Source organism: Ochotona princeps, unplaced genomic scaffold, assembly GCF_030435755.1.
Source record: "Ochotona princeps isolate mOchPri1 unplaced genomic scaffold, mOchPri1.hap1 HAP1_SCAFFOLD_138, whole genome shotgun sequence".
NCBI lineage: Eukaryota > Metazoa > Chordata > Mammalia > Lagomorpha > Ochotonidae > Ochotona > Ochotona princeps.
In genome coordinates, this window is record NW_026699349.1 from 216065 (window position 1) to 234603 (window position 18539).

The 18539-nt window shown below is 54.7% G+C and overlaps 1 protein-coding gene across 5 annotated transcripts in view; it reads right to left on the reverse strand.

The window, feature by feature from the left end:
• Window positions 1-18539, reverse strand: part of EHMT1 (euchromatic histone lysine methyltransferase 1) — a 97994-nt gene that overhangs the window by 34580 nt on the left and 44875 nt on the right. For 2 of the 5 annotated variants that reach the window (XM_058659734.1, XM_058659731.1), the window contains exons 5-10: window positions 17784-17920; window positions 17337-17528; window positions 8332-8409; window positions 7148-7265; window positions 4498-4626; window positions 1282-1427 (exon numbers count right to left, since the gene is read on the reverse strand). In XM_058659734.1, coding sequence (XP_058515717.1) covers window positions 1282-1427; window positions 4498-4626; window positions 7148-7265; window positions 8332-8409; window positions 17337-17528; window positions 17784-17920 — 800 coding nt within the window. Of the gene's footprint in view, window positions 1-1281; window positions 1428-4497; window positions 4627-7147; window positions 7266-8331; window positions 8410-17336; window positions 17529-17783; window positions 17942-18539 lie in introns of all 5 variants that reach the window. The other 3 variants (XM_058659733.1, XM_058659730.1, XM_058659732.1) reach the window with 2 other exon arrangements.

Sequence of the window (18539 nt, forward strand, 5' to 3'; positions counted from 1 at the left end):
CCCTGTGCCCACAGGCAGAAATGGATGAAGCTCCTGGCTCCTGGCTCCCCAGGCGTTGCAGCCACCTGGGGGATGAACTAGCAAATGCAACATTGCTCTCTCCATCTCTGCCACTCTACCTTTCAAATAAGTAAGTATACCTACACACCAACAAAAGCACAAGTCTTTAACTTGCAAAGGTGACAGAACCCACTCAGTATTTTCAAGACTGGTAAAGGTAGCAGCATTTACCCCTCCTCAAGGTGGAGACAGACCACTTTACAAAAATGACTCAACTGACACATGAGCAAGCAAGGACAGAACCACAGGAGCTGGCAGAATACCATCCCAATCACTTAAAAGCCACAACATAACATCAACATCAATTTACAACATTATGGAATTAATTGACATGATATTGAGTAACAAATACGTTTAAAAATGCAAGTTCTTAACTGCATCCTCTGACTACTTCATTGACATTTCAATTTTGGTTTATACACAGAACCGGCTGCTATACACCTTAAAATGGCTATAGGGTACTATTCAGCTGTCTTGTGACTATTTTCATTTTAGCATTCAGCAGTTAATAGTTTATAGACCAGAGATGGTCTCCCCAACAAACCGTTGAATTTAACTGGACAATAAGATGCTGGACTCTATGCTTGCAATGAAACAATCTTGACTGAATTTGAACTGTAATACTGCAACAAGGTGGAGGAATCCACCATGGGGGGAGGGGAAGGGGAGGGGTTGGGGGAATCACAGAGCCTATGAAACAGTGTCACATAATGCAATGTAATCAATAAAAAATAACAACAATAACAACAAAAAAGAACCACAGGAGCCTCGGGCCGCAGCTGAGGGTGGCTCAGAGGACGTGCGGCCACGAAGATCTCTCAACACACTTGGAACAATTCTCAGACAATGAGCCCCCTTTGGGCCCGCCTACACATCACCCCTGCTGGGGAAGGAGTGGAGATAGAGAGCATACCACCCAGACCAAGTCACAATGATTACAGGGTGACCACCCACTCATGGGACCAGCATGCAGACCCACCCTGCCCTGAAGCCCAGCCAGGCCTGGACAGCCTGCACCCAACCAGCTCCACCCCATCCCCACAGGCTGACATGGCTGCCTCCATCAGGGTGCTTCACCAGTGCGCTGAGGACCCCTGGCCCTGTAGCTGCACCCACACTACCCCTGGGGGAAGGGCAGCCAGGTTGGGGGCTGAGCAAAGAGAGCACAGCTGCAGGGCACTGACCGGCCATAGGCAGCTCCAGTGAAAGTGAACGTCTCACCTCATGGCCCACGCTCTCGGTTGCCATGCACCGGCTGTTGGTCAGAGTGGTGATCTCGCGGTTCTTGGGGGTCTCCATCCTGCAGCTGCACAGCGGCACTTCCTGAAGGCCGTCTGTCTCCAGTGCATCTGGACCACTGGCCAGCCCTAGAGTCACACAGACAGGCATGAGCTTGCGGGACCCTGGCCTTGGAAAGTCAGTTAATATTCCTGGTAGTGACCTCATGCCAGCCCCACATGCCACAGGCACTCGGGGCCCAGGGGATGCCTGGCCAGGACAAGGCCCAGACATGGAGCATCCATCCATGGGGAGCTCGAAAGAGAGAAGCTGGACCTTCCAACAGCAGCATGAAAACCTCTAGGTCCTCACACAAAAGGCACAACATGTCAAAACTGTACTTGTTTCATTTGCTTTAGAATGACAGCACAATCTGGAAGACTGTCGTAACCACTCATTATTTAAACTATTATTCACCCAGAGTCCAAGGAGATCGCACCCTCATCTGCAGGAAGAGGAGGGGAAACGAGAGAAAAGTCGGCAGAAGAACCAGGCTAACCCCTGACCACAAGTGTCCCAGCAAACATGGCCAAGAGCCCAGAGGGCCATGGCCCCAGCCTGACCAGCCCTGGCCAGCTGTGAAGGTGCGCAGAGACTGGCACCCCAGACACTGCTGCTGCTGCTCAAGGCCAGGGCCATGAAGCTTCCTGGACAGCAGAGGCCCGAGGGAACCCAACGATTCAAGCACTAACCATGACACAGAACTCTCACTGGCCTCTGGAAGAACACTTCCGGGACAGGTGGCCACAGACACCCCCCAACACACTGCCTGCTCCCCACTCTGGATTCCTCTGACACACACATCGGAGGCAGCAGCGGGCAGCTGCCAAGCTCAGCCCAGCACTCCTGGCTTCCCACCATGTCCTGTTGGAGCAAGCCCAGGAAGGTTGAGCAGTCACAGAGCCTCAGAAAGCCAACAAAGCAAGGCTATTTCCAGTCAGCACTCACGTTCAGGGGACAAGACCAGCTCAGCACTTGCAGGATGCACAGCATGGGGTGGCCAGCACAAGACAGCAGCAGCTGTGCAGGTCCTGCTGCAGCCTGCCTGCGACTCCTGCGAGACGGCCTCGAGGCTCAGGGGTAACCCCTGGCTGGGGTCTCTGACACGTGACCTCGGCCTTGGCCTACATAGATCCCATAACTAGGACAGTGGGATTGCACCTGCCTCTGTCTCACCTCCTCCAGGAGGGGCACTGCCACTCTTAACGGTGGACGGGCAAGCCATGCCTGGTTGCTACCCTGACCTGTCCCAAAGAGACAGCACCATGTAGCTCACCCGTTTCCCAGACTCAGGACACGTGTGCGTGCATGCATGTACCATGTGTGTGAATATGTAAGTGTGTTTGTGTGTGCACACATATTTATATTATGCATACAGATGTGTGCCTTGTGCACACGCGTGCATGTTGCACACGTGTCTGAGTGCACATGTATGTGTATTGTATGCACAGGTGTGTGTCTATGTGCATGTACATGTTATGCACACTGTGTGCCTACATGTGTATGTGTGCCTGTGTGTACATTACGCACACAGATATGTACATACTTCTGTGTGCGCACATGTGTGTACTGCACACACTGGTGTGTCTGTGCACATGTGTGTATTGTGTTGTGCACACAGATGTGTGTGGGCGTGTGAATTACATATCTGTGATGTGTGTGCATGCATGTACCTGTGTGGCTGTATAAGTGTGTATGTGTATTGCGCACACAGATGCGTGTGGGCATGTGTGTTACATATCTGTGATGTGTGTGCATACATGTACCTGTGTGGCTGTATAAGAGTGTATATGTATTGCACACACAGATGTGTGTGGACATGTGTGTTATATATCTGTGATGTATGCGCATACATGTACCTGTGTGGCTGTATAAGTGTGTGTGTATTGCGCACACAGATGCGTGTGAGCGTGCGATACATATCTGTGATGTATGCGCATACATGTACCTGTATGGATGTATAAGTGTGTGCATGTGTGTATCCATATTGTATGCATGTGTGTCTCCTGTGTCTTGCAGTCAGTAGGCTCAGCCACATCTTCCCCACATCAAAGCCAACTTCTGCCCCAGCTTGCCCCTCAGGGCCCTAAACTCCCGTGCCGGCTGCTGTCAGACAGCTCAAGCTCAACACTGCAGACCCAAGAGCAGGCCACAAGTGAAGATGCAGGGAGATTTCCTGGTCTTGGTGTCAACTGTCTCCTAGGTCCAAGGCACAAGCTCAGTCCTATTGAGGTGTGTAGCAGTGCAGTGAAGCACAGCTCTGTACCTCCTCAGGCAGAGCTCCCCGATCCTAGAGCTAAGCAGTGAGCCACGCTGCCGCTCCTCCATGCACTGACTCCACAGTGAAAGCACAGTCCAGCAGCCCCAGCAGCTTCAGATGGACCCAGCTGGCTGACCACAGGAGCCAGAAGAAACCTCTGCCCTGCCTCTCCCTTGCCTCAGCCCACTGCCCGTCTGGATTACTTGGGTGGGGGCAGGAAACAGCCTCTCCTGTGCTGCTGAGCCACCCGGCTCCAGTCCAGCTCCCGAGAACTCCGAGCTAACACACCAGCCCAGACAGCATAAGCACTGGTCTCTGCTCGGACACAGACGCGCAAGGTGGCAATGAGGAGGCATCTGCCCTACTAACCAAACAAGGAACTCTCATTTCTCGGATGGACAAGCCTAAGCTCCAAGTCTTGAGCTGCAGTCACAATTACTAAATAACATGGAGGAACCTAGTGTGGCAGCCACAGGGCCTGGGCAGTAGTTCAGGGTCTGTTCTCACAGAACCACATGGAGCACACAGCACTCCAGAGCTGTGCCTGACATGTCAAATACACTGCTCTGCTGCATGAGAGGAAGAGGGCAAGGAGGAAACGGGGTGCCAGGACTCCCGGTGGGAGCACAGCACTCGCACACCCAGCAGCCACTCAGCACCGGCAAAGCCCCGAGGCACAGCTGCATGGAACCTGAGACCACCATGCTGCTGCCCCACTCGGGGAAGAACCAGCAGTCACTGAACCCCTGCCGCTCTGTTCTGGAAGTTTCCACCATTCCTGCTCCGTCACCTTGATACAAAGTGACCTGGTGGATGCAGCTTAAGTCATACTCAGGAAACTCCCTGCTCAGGGCGAAGGGTGACACACACAGGTGTCTCCATGTAACACCCAGCCTCACCTTCTGCTGAAGACAGACTCCCCTTGACATGGAGATCCAGGGACTCCAACGAGACTTCCACATACCCTGCGCTGTCCCCAGGCGCCACCTGCTCTGTGCTGCCAGAGGACGACTTATACGGCTCAGCACCTGCACAAACAACACTCAGTGTGAGGGAGCCCCTGTACCCAGCCAAGGCTGACCCATCCCTGCATCCACACACACCGAGACCCACACCAGGCTGCTCTCATCTGGGACAGTGTTACAGGCTGCCACACCCATACAACAACGAGGGGGCCCAGCTGCAGTGATAGCTGAGGCCCCCTGACAGTTTAGCACACTTCTCTGTTATACCAGCCGTAGAAATCTGATCAAGTAACCCAGAGCATGGCTGTATTGTGATATAACACAGAAAACTCTAATTTGCAGGTTTGAAAGCCCAGCTGATGAATGCAACCCCAAACAGGCATTGCTGCTGGGAAAATGGTGTTGGCAGATGGGGCCGACGCGGATCCCCAGGAACGGCTGTGTGCTGTGCTGCTGGCAGAGGCCCGGGGGCAGCACTGCATAGGAGCCAGCCCCACTGCTTCCACAGCCGGCAAGGGCAAAGTGCAGGAACTGCCACATGTGGGTAGTGGCACAGGCTAGCCTGTACCTGCCCACACCGCTAAGGAAGCCTGACAGTAATGCAGCCGCTGGATCTTAAGGATGGTCAAGGCATTCCCACAAAGAAACCAGCAGAAATGGGCACTTACGTGCAGGAGGCTGACCACAGCCACCTCTAAACACGAGTCATCCATGCTAATTACACAACTTTCACCAAGCACATGACTTCCAATACATGCCCTATACTGCACTTCCACCAGCCTGGAGAACAGCAGCCCTATGTACACCAGCGTGCACATCCATGTGCACACAGGAGCTGCCCGGGGCCCCGTGCAAACCCGCGTGCACACAGGAGCTGCCCGGGGCCCCGTGCACACCCGCGTGCACACAGGAGCTGCCCAGGGCCCCGTGCAAACCCGCGTGCACACAGGAGCTGCCCGGGGCCCCATGCACACTTGCGTGCACACAGGAGTTGCCCGGGGCCCCATGCACACCGGAGCTGGAGTACCTAGACCACTGCTCTGGCACTCATTGCCATCACAATTCTGGATAAAGCCTGGCTGCCCTGTCTCTGACTTGGCTCTGCCACCACACACCCTGGAGGCAGCAGACAACTCTCCAAGGATGGTGACCCTGCCACTCCTGAGTGACCTGAATGGAGTTCCAGGATCCTGGCTTCAACCTACCGAAGATGGAGTCTGCAATCCCCCAGTGCCATTGGCCCAGCACACAGGTGCTGCCACAACGAAAGCCACACGGGATGTGCTGACCTCCCATGCTCCGTGCAGCAGGACAAGGTGCCCCAGGAGCCGCTGAGCTCACGGTCACCAGACAGGGCAGAGGAAAAGCACCACTGAGGCACAGTCCGCGACCCTACAAAGAGGCTACAACTTTGTGCTGCTGGTAGGACAGGAACAGACCCCCTGGCTGCCACCCAAGGCTCCAGAAAATGCAACAGAGAAAAAGTCCAGAGCAGGTGGCTGGCATCTCCCAGCACGCGCGACACAGTGGACCATGGGCTGGACGCAGGGGCCAGGCTGCAGAGCCTGTGGGACCACAGATGACCAGGCAGTTCAGAGCACAGGCAGCATGAATCATGGAGCAAAACCACCTGTGAATTACCCGAACCCCTTTACACTGTTCACCTGCAAAACATGCCAGGCAGCTGCTCACCAGGTAGCTGAGGCCTTCCCTGACCCGCCTGGCCAGCAGGCCCGAGCAGCTTCCATGTGCAGCCCAGCAGCTCACCCAGGAGCAGCTGTCAAGAAAGGCAGTGGGCAGCAGAGCGGGAGACAGGACAGCTTCACTCTAGCAGGGGGAGCTTCTGAGCAGGACGAGCTGGCTTCACACAGGAGCCGAGACAAGGAAAGCCTCGGTGTGGTCAAGACACTGGGAGCACCTGGCTGCCCTCCCATCAGTCAGCTAGGACAGAGTTCCACATCCAGGCAGAGGCAATGGACAATGAAACAGACGCCCCGTGGTGCCGTCTCAGCAGCACCACAGCAAGTACTGAGTGGATGGCCGACACACAGCAGGGCAGTGGCTGCCTGGGGACAGGGCCGGGGGGGGGGCAGTGGCTGCCTGGGGACAGGGCCGGAGGGGGCAGTGGCTGCCTGGGGACAGGGCCGGAGGGGGCAGGCAGTGGCTGCCTGGGGACAGGGCCGGAGGGGGCAGGCAGTGGCCTCACAGTGAAGTACATGCACTCGCCAACTAAGCCTGCCTACGGAGTGCCCCGTCCAGCGCAGCAGCGTACTAACAACGCTAGAACTATCCCAGCCCTCCTGGGTGAGGGACCCCTGGAACACAAGGCGGTGAACAGGAGGCGACAGTTGCTATACAGCTCAGGGTCAGTATGGGAAATCTGCACCCAAGACCCAGGACCCAGAGGGCCAATGATTCTGTCCAGTCCCCAAGTGAAGGGCTCTACAGGGAGCCTGGGAGGGAGCAAGGGCCCTCCTGGAGGTCTGAGCTGCTTGCTTCCCACATAGAGGGCAGGGCTAAACCCCAGCTCCATCAGCCTCGGACACTGCGGGCCCCATGGGGTGACACAGCAACGCGGCACTACCTGGTGCGCTCAGCTTCTTCCTGCTTCTCCGCCTCCGCTTCCTGGCCGGCTTGATCCACGGGCTGTCAGTCTTCCCTTTCCTCCGGAGGAACTTCTTCTTGACACTGGACTCGGAGCTCTACAGGACAAAGGGCAGGTCCCTGAGAGGCAGGGCACGGGGCCCAGGGACCCGGAAGCAAAGGACAAGGGGCTGCTCCCCTACAAAAAGAATGCTGTTCTACCTCAATCCTCCACTGGAAGGTTAATCTCACTAAGACATATTTCTGGGTCACGGGCTAAAGATACCCAAGCTTTCCCCACACAGCTCGCTAAGTTCATTCCTTTTAGAAGCAAAAAAGGCCAAGGAAAATGATATCCTCATTTGAGTTTGGCACACACAGACAGTCTGCAGAGTTCTGCTCAGGTAGGAGAGAAGTCAGCTCAGTCAGAGAGCTACGTTCTCCAGCCGCCAGGCCCACTGGACATTCCAGGTGCTTCCAGGTGCCCGTTGCTCAACTAGGACCTGACTGACCACGTCACAAGCACACATGCTGATGTCAGAGACACGAGGTGGGGAGAAGAATCTGAGAAGACACGCCCAAGAGCCCTCCAGCTCCCATGCAGCCCCAGAGCTGGCGTCTGGTCCGTGGCAGTCACCCCATGGGAGACGGGCAGATCCAGCAGCCCTCCGTACAACAATCTTCACTGCCCCACGTTCCCGCCAAGAACTTGTGGAAAGCACTGAGTGGAAATGACAATTGGTCACCTGGCCCCAAGGCCCCTCTCAGCTCCAGGGACTCCGGAGCTCTCCCAGCCCTGGCCCCAACACTTGTCTGGCCACTGGTGACCAAAGACTCGGTGCACAGCTCCACATGCTCTGGCCCTGATCTGTGGACAACCAACCCCATCGTCTACTCCCAGAGGCTTCCGACACCACCTCCCCACCCTCTCCCCTCAGCCATGCGACACAAGCCCTGCACAGGCCCCGCACAGTCTGGGCAGCCGGAAGGTGCAACCTCAGTGTGCCCCAGTGAGTGCCAGGCCTGCTGCACACGTCCTGGCTCCTACGCCCACTGCCCAGCCAAGGTCCAGGCTTTTTTCTCAGCACTCAGGGCAGTCACAGCTGCCTGTCCTCCCAGGCCCCACACAAGCTGAGGAACTCCGTGCCCTTGGCGGTCAGGCACCACGCGACGCGCGGGCGTTACCAAGTCAGACTCATCTCCGCCTTCCTCTTCCTCCCCCGTGTCCACTGACTCTGGCTCCTCCTCAGACTCGCCGTCCGCCTGATTACACACGGTTGAGAGGGAAAGACCAAACAGAAAACAACCAATTAGATCCTGCAGTGGCAAATGACTGGGTCCAAACACACAGACGCATGGAGTGAACACCCTGAAGGGTCCCACAGTCCGTCCACTACAGGCCCAGCAGGCAGAGCAGCTTCTGGAAGGCATTCCGTGTGGGCAGCAGGGCCCTCTGAAGTGAGCTCAGCAAAAGCCTGCCAGCAGACACCAGCACAGAGGAGCTAGTGAAGCGCAGGGTGACGACCACATGCGCAGAGCACACAGGCACACGTGTAAACATCCATGCGCGTACATAACCATCAACACACACACAGCTCCCAAGGAAGGTGGCACTGTTCATGGAGGCAGCAAAGGGAGATATAGCTGCCCATGACATCCCAGGGGGCAATGACGCATACCTGCCAGACAGAGGCACAGCCAGTCTGTGTAAGGACCCTGCCTAGAGCACAAAGAGCTGGGTACACATAACGACTTCCCACCCTCCCCAGTACTCCTGACCCTTTACTTCCTGTTACCCTGACACACCCAGTACCCTCCCCAGTACTCCTGACCCTTTACTTCCTGTTATCCTGACACACTCAGTACCTTCCCCATACTCTTGACCCTCACTTCCTGTTACCCTGACACACCCAGCACCCTCCCCAGTACTCCTGACCCTCACTTCCTGTTACCCTGACACACTCAGCACCCTCCCCAGTACTCCTGACCCTCACTTTCTATTACCCTGACACACTCAGCACCCTCCCCAGTACTCCTGACCCTCACTTCCTGTTACCCTGACACACCCAGCACCCTCCCCAGTACTCCTGACCCTCACTTCCTGTTACCCTGACACACCCAGCACCCTCCCCAGTACTCCTGACCCTCACTTCCTGTTACCCTGACACACTCAGCACCCTCCCCAGTACTCCTGACCCTCACTTCCTGTTACCCTGACACACTCAGCCTCCCCAGTACTCCTGACCCTCACTTCCTGTTACCCTGACACACTCAGCACCCTCCCCAGTACTCCTGTTCTTGTACTTCGTTACTTATCTGAATAATAAATTTCTGCGTTTCTCTGGGCTCCCAGGCCTACGTCCAGGTCCAAGAGGCATGCCTTCTTCCTCCCTTCAAGACACTAGAAAATAACTTCCAACATTTTCTTCCACATTTCACAATTTTGTGTTGGTACTTTAAATCTTGAATCTACTTTTTAAAATAATAAAGCATGATACAATGCAAATTCCTCTAAACGACTCTGCAGTACATATTCCACAGGATTCCAGGATGGCTAAACTTGGGATCCTCATCTCTATGTCCTTACAAGAAGTAACCTACTATTGCCCTGATGGGCATCCACCCCATCTGCCAGCCATCACAGGAGCACCCCCGACAGCACATACAGTGGACGCTCATCCCACCCCGCCCCACTCACTGACTGCCAACGCTCCCTCTGGCAGCTCCACACTCACTCAATGTTTCCAATGCGGCACTCCTGCACTCCTCCCATGACCTCTCATAGACTCTCACATCCACGTTCACTGCAGATCACAAGTTCCACAGAGAATCTCATTATGTTTCTGAGGGGAAATGTTCTGGAATCATCGCTACACAGAGAAGATAAGGCAACAATCCTGTCATTCAAATCATGAGTCTCTGCATAAACGGCATCTTTTTAAAACCTCTTTCAGCTACATCCTGTTTGGTTCCCCTCCAAGTTTCTAGAGGTGTGAGCCGCATGCAGAGGCAAGCCTGATTGCGTCTGCCCTCCTCATGCACCTGGGATCTCTCTCCATAGAGCATTTCCAGACTAACTCCTGCAGCTACACAGGAAGACTCCAGCCCCATCCTGCCCTTGTCCCGGGAGTCCTGCTAGGAGTGTGTTGGGTACCTCTGCTTTTCCGTGCTCTTCCTTGAGTGGTAGTGTACTTTGGCGTGCTCCTAAGCACTCCAGTGAGGTAGTGACGGGGAAGGAAACAGGCTTATATTACACGAAGCTATTTAACCTCCGCCACACAAGACAGCAGCAAACAGGCATAGTAAGGAAACCAACCAAGAGCAGCTGGCACGCATACACGAGGAGCTGGGGAATGGTACAGGAGAGCGGTGTCCCCTGTGGGCAGGCAGGGCCACACCCACACCAACAGGCACTAGTGCCTACCCAGTCACAGGCCCTCAACCAACGCCCATCCTCAGCTTCCTCCCCACTGTTCATGCAGTCAGGGCCCACTTCCTGACGACAGAGCTCCTACAAATGAATCAGAACAGTGACCCTTTCAAAAAAAGGAGAAAGGACAGCCCTGCAGGGACAGGAACGGGGCAGCCAGTCCCAACTCTTCCCCAGGACAGGGATGTTCAGAAGGACTGATACGACTGTCCTGAAGAGCAAGGCAGCATCCACTGGAGCTAACTCAGCCCAGTCACCCCACTCCCAGTGTGCAACCAGGGACATTTGGGAGGCACATCACATTAGACTGCAAATGGAAAGAAGCCCAGTGCGCAGCACTCCCAGGAGCGGGGGGCAACCTGACGTGGCTATGACATGCTGGGTCAAGCACGCATTGTCTTCAGGGTGCTACAGGAAGTTAGCCTAGAATTTAGCCATTTTACATGCCAATGCAGTTTGTTATTCTTCTCTAGCCTCCAAAACTGCCACCATAATAAAAACCTGACTATTAATCCACTCTGCAGATTCGCTGAGGTTTTTCCTGCCAGCATAACCTGCTGTCCACTGGCCCCACTTTCCTGCTGGTTCTGCTGGTCACTGATCTAAGCAGACTGGAGAGTCCTCTCACTCCTGACTCTTTGGGGGTAACTCAGGGCCAGAGCACTCCAGTCTAGAACATGAGACCTTCAGATCCACACACCACACAGGATACAACAATGGTGACTTTTTAAATCAGCACAGACATAAATGTTGGGCTCAGACACGGAAAACAGTGGAATGGATGGACCAACATTGGCCACCTCCTCTGCAGAGAAGGACCAGAGAATGAGCACACAGCTGCCTGTCCTGATGAAGGGCGCCAGAAGTCCACAAGTCGCAGTGTGGAGCACGGAAATGCCAGGCATCAGGCTGGGTGGGCAGGCCCACATGAGCCAATGCCAGGAACACAAGCAGGGCAGCAGCAGGAGAGTTTCAGTCAACCCCTTGCAGTCTGCACCGTGGCTCTGCCCCAGGATCTCTCTGGACACCCAGAGCCCAGGCGAGGACACGGCCATGCTGCCACTTGCCATCAGATGGTAAACTACTGAGGATCCATGCAGCTGCACCAGTGCACACCAGGCGCACCTCACAACTGTCACCCTACCCACGGCCCGCACACCTGCGCAGCCGTGCATGTCCACTGGGAGCAGGCGCCCCCAGACTTGCTACGAGCACCACTCCCTCCACAGCGCGGCTGCTGCAGTGAGGAAAGTTTTCCATCACCACAAAGACACAGACACAACCACCACCACAGACACACAAGCACCAGAGATGCAATGAAGATTTCCATCATGAATATATGAAAAAAACGGGAAAGAACTGTAAGTGCAGAAAAAAAAAAAGGTGAACACCAAAACAAGGAAGTAGAATAGTCACAGCAAGACTACGTATTACCAATAATAAATTTGATTATCGGCTTTAAAGACTTCTTTATGTGAAAGTTGGAGTTACTGAGAGGGAAGAGACAGAGATGCTTCATCTGCTGATTCACTTCCCTCATAACCCGAGCAGCCAGGCAGAAGCCAGGAGCCAGATTCTTCACTCGGATCTCCCTACGGGTGGGCAGGAGTCCACACATTTGGGCCATCTTCTGCCGATGTGCCCAGGCCGTTAGAAAGGAGCTGGACTGGAAGTGCAGCAGTGAGGATGCAAATCTGCACCAAGAGGCAGAAGCATGAGCAGCTCTGCCACAGCCAAGTCCTACACTGGATTCTTCAGTCATGCATTGTGCCCAGTGATCCCACATGTAAATGCCGTCTACCCTGGATCCGCCTTGCTCTGATGTGCACCCAGGGCAGCTCAGGTCCTGAGCTCCTGGCCCCAGCTGGGAGACCTTGCCGAGTTCTGCATTCTGATGTTGACCTAGCAAAACATGGCTGTTGAGGGCATTTGGGAACTGAAGTACATTAAGCAAGATCTCTGTGTTTCTCTCAAACTGAAAAATGAGAGGCTAGTGCCTTGACAGAGCAGGATAACCCACCACCTGTAAGGTGAGCATCCTTATATGGGTGCTGGTTCAAGTCATGGCTGCTCCATTTCCAATCCAGCTCCCTGCTAATGCATCTGGGAGAGCAGTGACCACATGTTTGCTCCCTGCACCCACACGGAACTCCTGGCTTCGACCTGGACCAGCCCTGGCCACTGCAGCCAGCTGCAGGTTGTCAAGCTACGGAAGATCTCTCTCTTCCTTCTTCTCCTTTCTCTGTGTAACTCTGTCTTTCCAATAAATAAATCTGTTTGAAAATGAAAATACATAGAACTTTTACAAAGTACTTTGAAAAAAATGATGCAGCCAGCTGGCTCTATGAGAGGACACCCAGAGCGGGGGCACCCAGGCGGACAGCGTACACTGGCCAAGGTGCTAACCCTCTCCACGGAGCACCACCCAAGCTCCAGCTTCCTGTCAGCGTCCACCCTGGAAGGCAGCCCCAACTTGAGGTGAGCAGGTGCGTCAGTGACCCTTGGCTTCAGCCTCGCCCAGCAAAGTGCAAAGGAACTGCAAAAAACACATTCAGACTGAACGAGGGCTGAAGAGAAAAATTCTCCACACACGGAAACCAAGGGAGCCAGACTTGCTGTGTCTACATCAACAAAACAGACTCTAAGGCAGACACTGCAAGAAGAGAAAAAGAAGGGACGAAAAAACGAGCCAGATTAACCCTACATCAAGTTTGCAAATACGTCGGCACCCAGCGTTGGGCACCCACCTCTGCCACATCCACAACACGAGGCTAAGGACGAGAGCTAGGCTCTGACAACACTCAACCGTGGACAGGCCTTCTGAGTGTGCGTGAGATGGTGTTGGACCTTGGCATGGCAGATGTGCACAGACACCACAGCTGCAGCACACACTCCAACACAACACTCTCCAGCCCGAGAATAAACCCACTCCCTCTCTCTCTGTGACTCAAAATATGTAAGTAAATCTTTAAAAGTCAGAATCATATCAGGTATATTTCTGACAAGAATGAACAAAACTAGACATTGAGAAGAGGAACTCAGCATGTTATCGATACAGACACATGAAGACTGAACAATGAATGAATAACGGGCACCAAAAAAAACTGACACAAAAGCCCCCGAGTTCTGTGAAACAAATGAAAGAGAAACACGACACTCTAAATCTCTGAGATCTAAGAAGGGAGTTATTGACAATTGACAGCTACATTGAAAACACACAGATCTCTAGCAAACACTATCACTGTGCCTCAAGGACCAGGGAAAGCAAGAGCAAGCTTCCCACGCCGGGAGCAGCATGGAGCCCTGGGCTCCTGGTGCCAGCCTGGCACACGCTCAGCCTGCAGCTGGGTCCCCCACCCAGGCCCATTCCAGCTCCTGACACATCTCTCTCCCCATGTTCAGGGATTTGGTTCCAGCCCCCCGACCAGCAGACCTGGTCTGAACTCCCAGCTCCTGACACATCTCTCTCCTCATGTCCAGCGATTTGGCTCCAGCCCCCCGATCAGGAGGCCTGACCTGAATTCCCCGCCCCCCAACTAGCTGGTCTGAACTCCCTGCTCTGGCTCCAGCCTCAATCCAGCTCTGGCTACCATGAGCATTTGGAGAGTTCCTGTCTCTGACTTTTCCTGCTTCTAAAAATAAACATTTCTCAGTTAATCTCGCGGAGTCTGGCATTTGGCACAACATCCCATACGAGCACCAGCCCAAGTCCCAGCTGCTCCACTTAGGATCCAGTTCCCTGCTGATGCGCCTGTGCAGCAGCAATGATGAGCCAAGTTCTCGGGCTTGCCGCCATATGGGAGACCCAGATGAATCTTCTGGCATCAGTCTGACCAGTCCCAGATGCTACAATAATTTTGGAAGTTACCAGTCAATGTGAGATCTCTCTCTTCCCTTCCCTAACTCTGCCACTCAAGTAAATAAATAAACAAATCTTTAAATTAAAAAGTTAATGCATATATAACACTTACACACATGGGTCTTTTTAACAAAACTGGCACGATTCAGGATGCCCCTAGAATAATGCTTGTCAATGGAGCAACAGTCAAGCCGAGGGAGAAGGCAACTGCACTAAGGGCAAGACCGGCAGGGCTGTGGACATAGGAAGTGGGGTGTGGGTGGGGCCCCAGAGGTGGGGTGCGGGTGCGGGCACGGGGCCCCAGAGGTGGGGTGCGGGTGCGGGCAGGGGGCCCACAGAGGTGGGGTGCAGGTGCGGGCAGGGGGCCCACAGAGGTGGAGTGCGGGTGCGGGCACGGGGCCCCAGAGGTGGGGTGCGGGTGCGGGCACGGGGCCCCAGAGGTGGGGTGCGGGTGCGGGCACGGGGGGCCCACAGAGGTGGGGTGCGGGTGCGGGCACGGGGGGCCCACAGAGGTGGGGTGCGGGTGCGGGCACGGGGCCCACAGAGGTGGGGTGCGGGTGCGGGCACGGGGCCCACAGAGGTGGGGTGCAGGCACGGGGCCCACAGAGGTGGGGTGCAGGCACGGGGCCCACAGACGTTGGGTGCGGGCACGGGGCCCACAGAGGTGGGGTGCAGGCACGGGGCCCACAGAGGTGGGGTGCAGGCACGGGGCCCACAGATGTTGGGTGCAGGCACGGGGCCCACAGAGGTGGGGTGCAGGCACGGGGCCCACAGAGGTGGGGTGCGGGTGCGGGCACGGGGCCCACAGGAGGTAGGGTACGGGCACGGGGCCTACAGGAGGTGGGGTGCAGGTACAGGGAGTGGGCACAGAGTCCACAGGAGGGAGGGTGCAGGCACGGGGCCTACAGGAGGTGGGGTGTGGGCACTGGGTGTGGGCATGGGACCCACAGGAGCTGGAGCCTTTCCTTCTCTGTGAGATGAAGGGCAAGGTGTACAGGGGTCTTCGGGGGGAGCTGTCCTTCAGAAGCTGAGTCCACTTCACTACAGCCCAGCCTACCGTGGTTCCTGAGGTCACAGGTCACGCTACCACTTATTGCATTCCCTATAACAATTCACTATCAAAACAGAAAAAAAAAATTATTAAAGAAATATCTTTAAATTATTTAAATTTCTAATGTCAACACTGCCCAAGTATTTTCTCGGAATATTTAATTTAGAAGTTAGGAGCAACATTTAAAACTTATTCCAAAACCTGACACAGAAGTAAAACAGAAACAATTGCTAAGAAAAGACAAGCCCAACACTAAAATGGAATAAAGTGCTCTGCACCTACTGAGCCCAGGGCTGACAAGGAGGGGCTTCTCTTTCAGCCCACCAGCGAGCCTCACTCCTGCAGAGGGGAGTCAGTGAGACGAACCCCCCAGTGCTGTAGCAGCCAGCTCCGTCCACTCAGCACCGCACATTGCATGGTGACCTACGTGAGGTCCCTGGGGAACGTCCATAGACAGCAGAGGCCTGGCCACAGCAAGCCTGGAGGCGCTGCTCCCATGGCAGGCCTTCAGTGGACCCAGGATGAAGCCGTCTGTCTGGCGCCTCTGTGTCACACTGGGTGTTAGCAGAGCCCCACGTACCACCCACATCCACTATGGTACACCCTGACCTGGCCTCTACACAGGCAGAGGCTCTGGCCTATCAACAGACGGAGCCAGGGCAAGGACACAGGGTCCAGCAGAGTGGTCTGAGTTCACAGAAGGAAGCCAGCATGGACAGTGGCTCCCCACTGCAATGACTCCTGGCAACCCAGAGCTCAAGGAGACTGTGGGCAGGGAAGGCCTGCGGTGCTGGCATCCTGTATCGGGGCCCCAGCTCCCTGTTTACCACACCTGGGAAAGCTGCAGATGCTGGCTTAGGCACTTGGAGCCTTGTCACCCATGTGGGAGAACCAGATGGAATTCCTGGCTCCTGGCTTCAAACAGGTCCTGCCGTGGCCAGTATGGCCATTTGGAGACCGAAGCAGCAAAAGGTAGAGCTCTTTGTCTGTCTATCTTTCTGCTACTGTGGCTTTGAGAAAGATGGCTGGATGGATGAATGGACAGAAACATGAATAAAGAGGTGGATGGATAGATGAATGGATGGACAGATATGGACAGATGGATAGAGAGATGGACAGATGGACAGAGACAGACGGATAGACACAGATAGATGGATAGAAGGACAGACGGATGAATAGACAGATGGACAGATGGGTGGATGGACAGAGAGATGGACAGATGGATGGAGAGAGACAGACGGATGGATCGAGAGAGATGGATGGATGGGTGGTTGGACAGATGGACAGATGGATGGAGAAAGAGATGGATGGATGGATGGATGGACAGATGGATGGATGGAGAAAGATGGATGAATGGAGAGATGAATGGATGGATGGATGGATGGATGGATGGAGATGGACAAATGGATGGATGGAGAGAGATGATGGATGGATGGAGATGGACAGATAGAGATAGATGATGGAGATGGATGGACGGACGGACGGATGGAGAAATGGACAGATGGACAGATGGATGGAGAGAAATGGACAGATGGATGGACGGATGGAGAGAGAGATGGATGGAGAGAGAGATAGGTAGATGAATACACGGCTAGAGAGATGGACAGATGATAGGCATTCACAGATGAATCCATCTCCAGAAAAAATGAGAAATGCTCAGGAGCCTTATTCCAAGGCATGCAGTAAAGGAGAGAAACACCTCTTGGCAGGATTCAGTCAGTAACCCAGGAGAAATTGAATATGAAATGCCAGGTCCAAAGCAACAAGCAGATCCGATGGAGACCTCAAGGTGCCAGACTGCACATGGGGTTCTGGCTGCTGCCAGCAGAGCCTCTCTCCATGGCCCCTACCTTTTGGGCATGCTCAGCTTCCGAGGTGCTCTCTTTGGAAGTCCTACTGTCCTCAGTGGGAAACGCAGCTGCCCGCTCAGCCCCAGGTTCCTCCTCCTCCTCCTCAAGCTCATCTGAGTCGTCCTCCTCGGAGTCCACATCCAGGCTCTCCCCATTCATGTGCAGGGCGCTGTCCCCCAGGTCTTTGTCACCCTGCAACAGGGCAGGCACACTCAAGGCAGGGCTTCCTGGCAGTCATACAGCTGGGGAAGGTATCCCACAACACAGCTGACAGGTGCTCAGAGGAGGGGCAGTCACACAGATCCTAAACAACCTGCCCTGCCCACACCGGGCTGCACCCCTGCCGGCAGGCTGACTGCCCCCTTACCTTGGGACCCACACTGGAATGAGTTAGGCTCTTGCCCACGCCAGGCTGCACCCCTGCCGGCAGGCTGACTGTCCCCTTACCTTGGGACCCGCAGTGGAATGACTTAGGCTCTTGAACATCTCAATCACCGTCCTCTGTTTTAATACTTTGGTCTTTTTCTTAGGAACCAGGCTATAGGTTCCCATTCTTCGTTTTTTCTTGCGAGACACTGCAGCTGCTAAAACAAAAGGCAAGCAAGCTAAAAAAAAAAAAAAGTCAAAAGGGGACAAAAAAGGAAAAGAAATACCATTCAAATGTTTCTTCGAGGTAGGAGACAGTGCATAGAAACTGACCACCACGGTCGCAGGTATCCCGCCCCTCAGGTGCTCGCATGCAGAGGAAGCGGAGACACTTCCTGGACAGCACACAGGGCACAGGCTCCAGCCACCTGCATGCAGAGGCCACAACCACACAGACCCCTGCAGCAGGTCCTGCCCCACCCGCATGCCCAGTCTCTGGTTTGGAGAAAATCAAATGACGACCCTGGCTGCAGGAAATGCCTAGGTTGCCTTGTACCTGGCAAGTGCACACCTGGCAGACATTCTGGGCCTGGTTCATGCCAACTCTGGGCTAACTACACTGTTAACATACATGCCTATTCTAAATGCTAAATCTGTAACAGCGCGCCAAGTGTGGTAGCCTAGTGGCTAAAGTCCTCGCCTTGCACACACCAGGATCCCATATGGGCGCTGGCTCTAATCCCAGAAACCCTGCTTCCCATTCAGCTCCCTGCTTGTGGCCTGGGAAGGCAGTTGAGGACAACCCAAGGCCTTGGGACTCTGCACCCACGTGAGAGA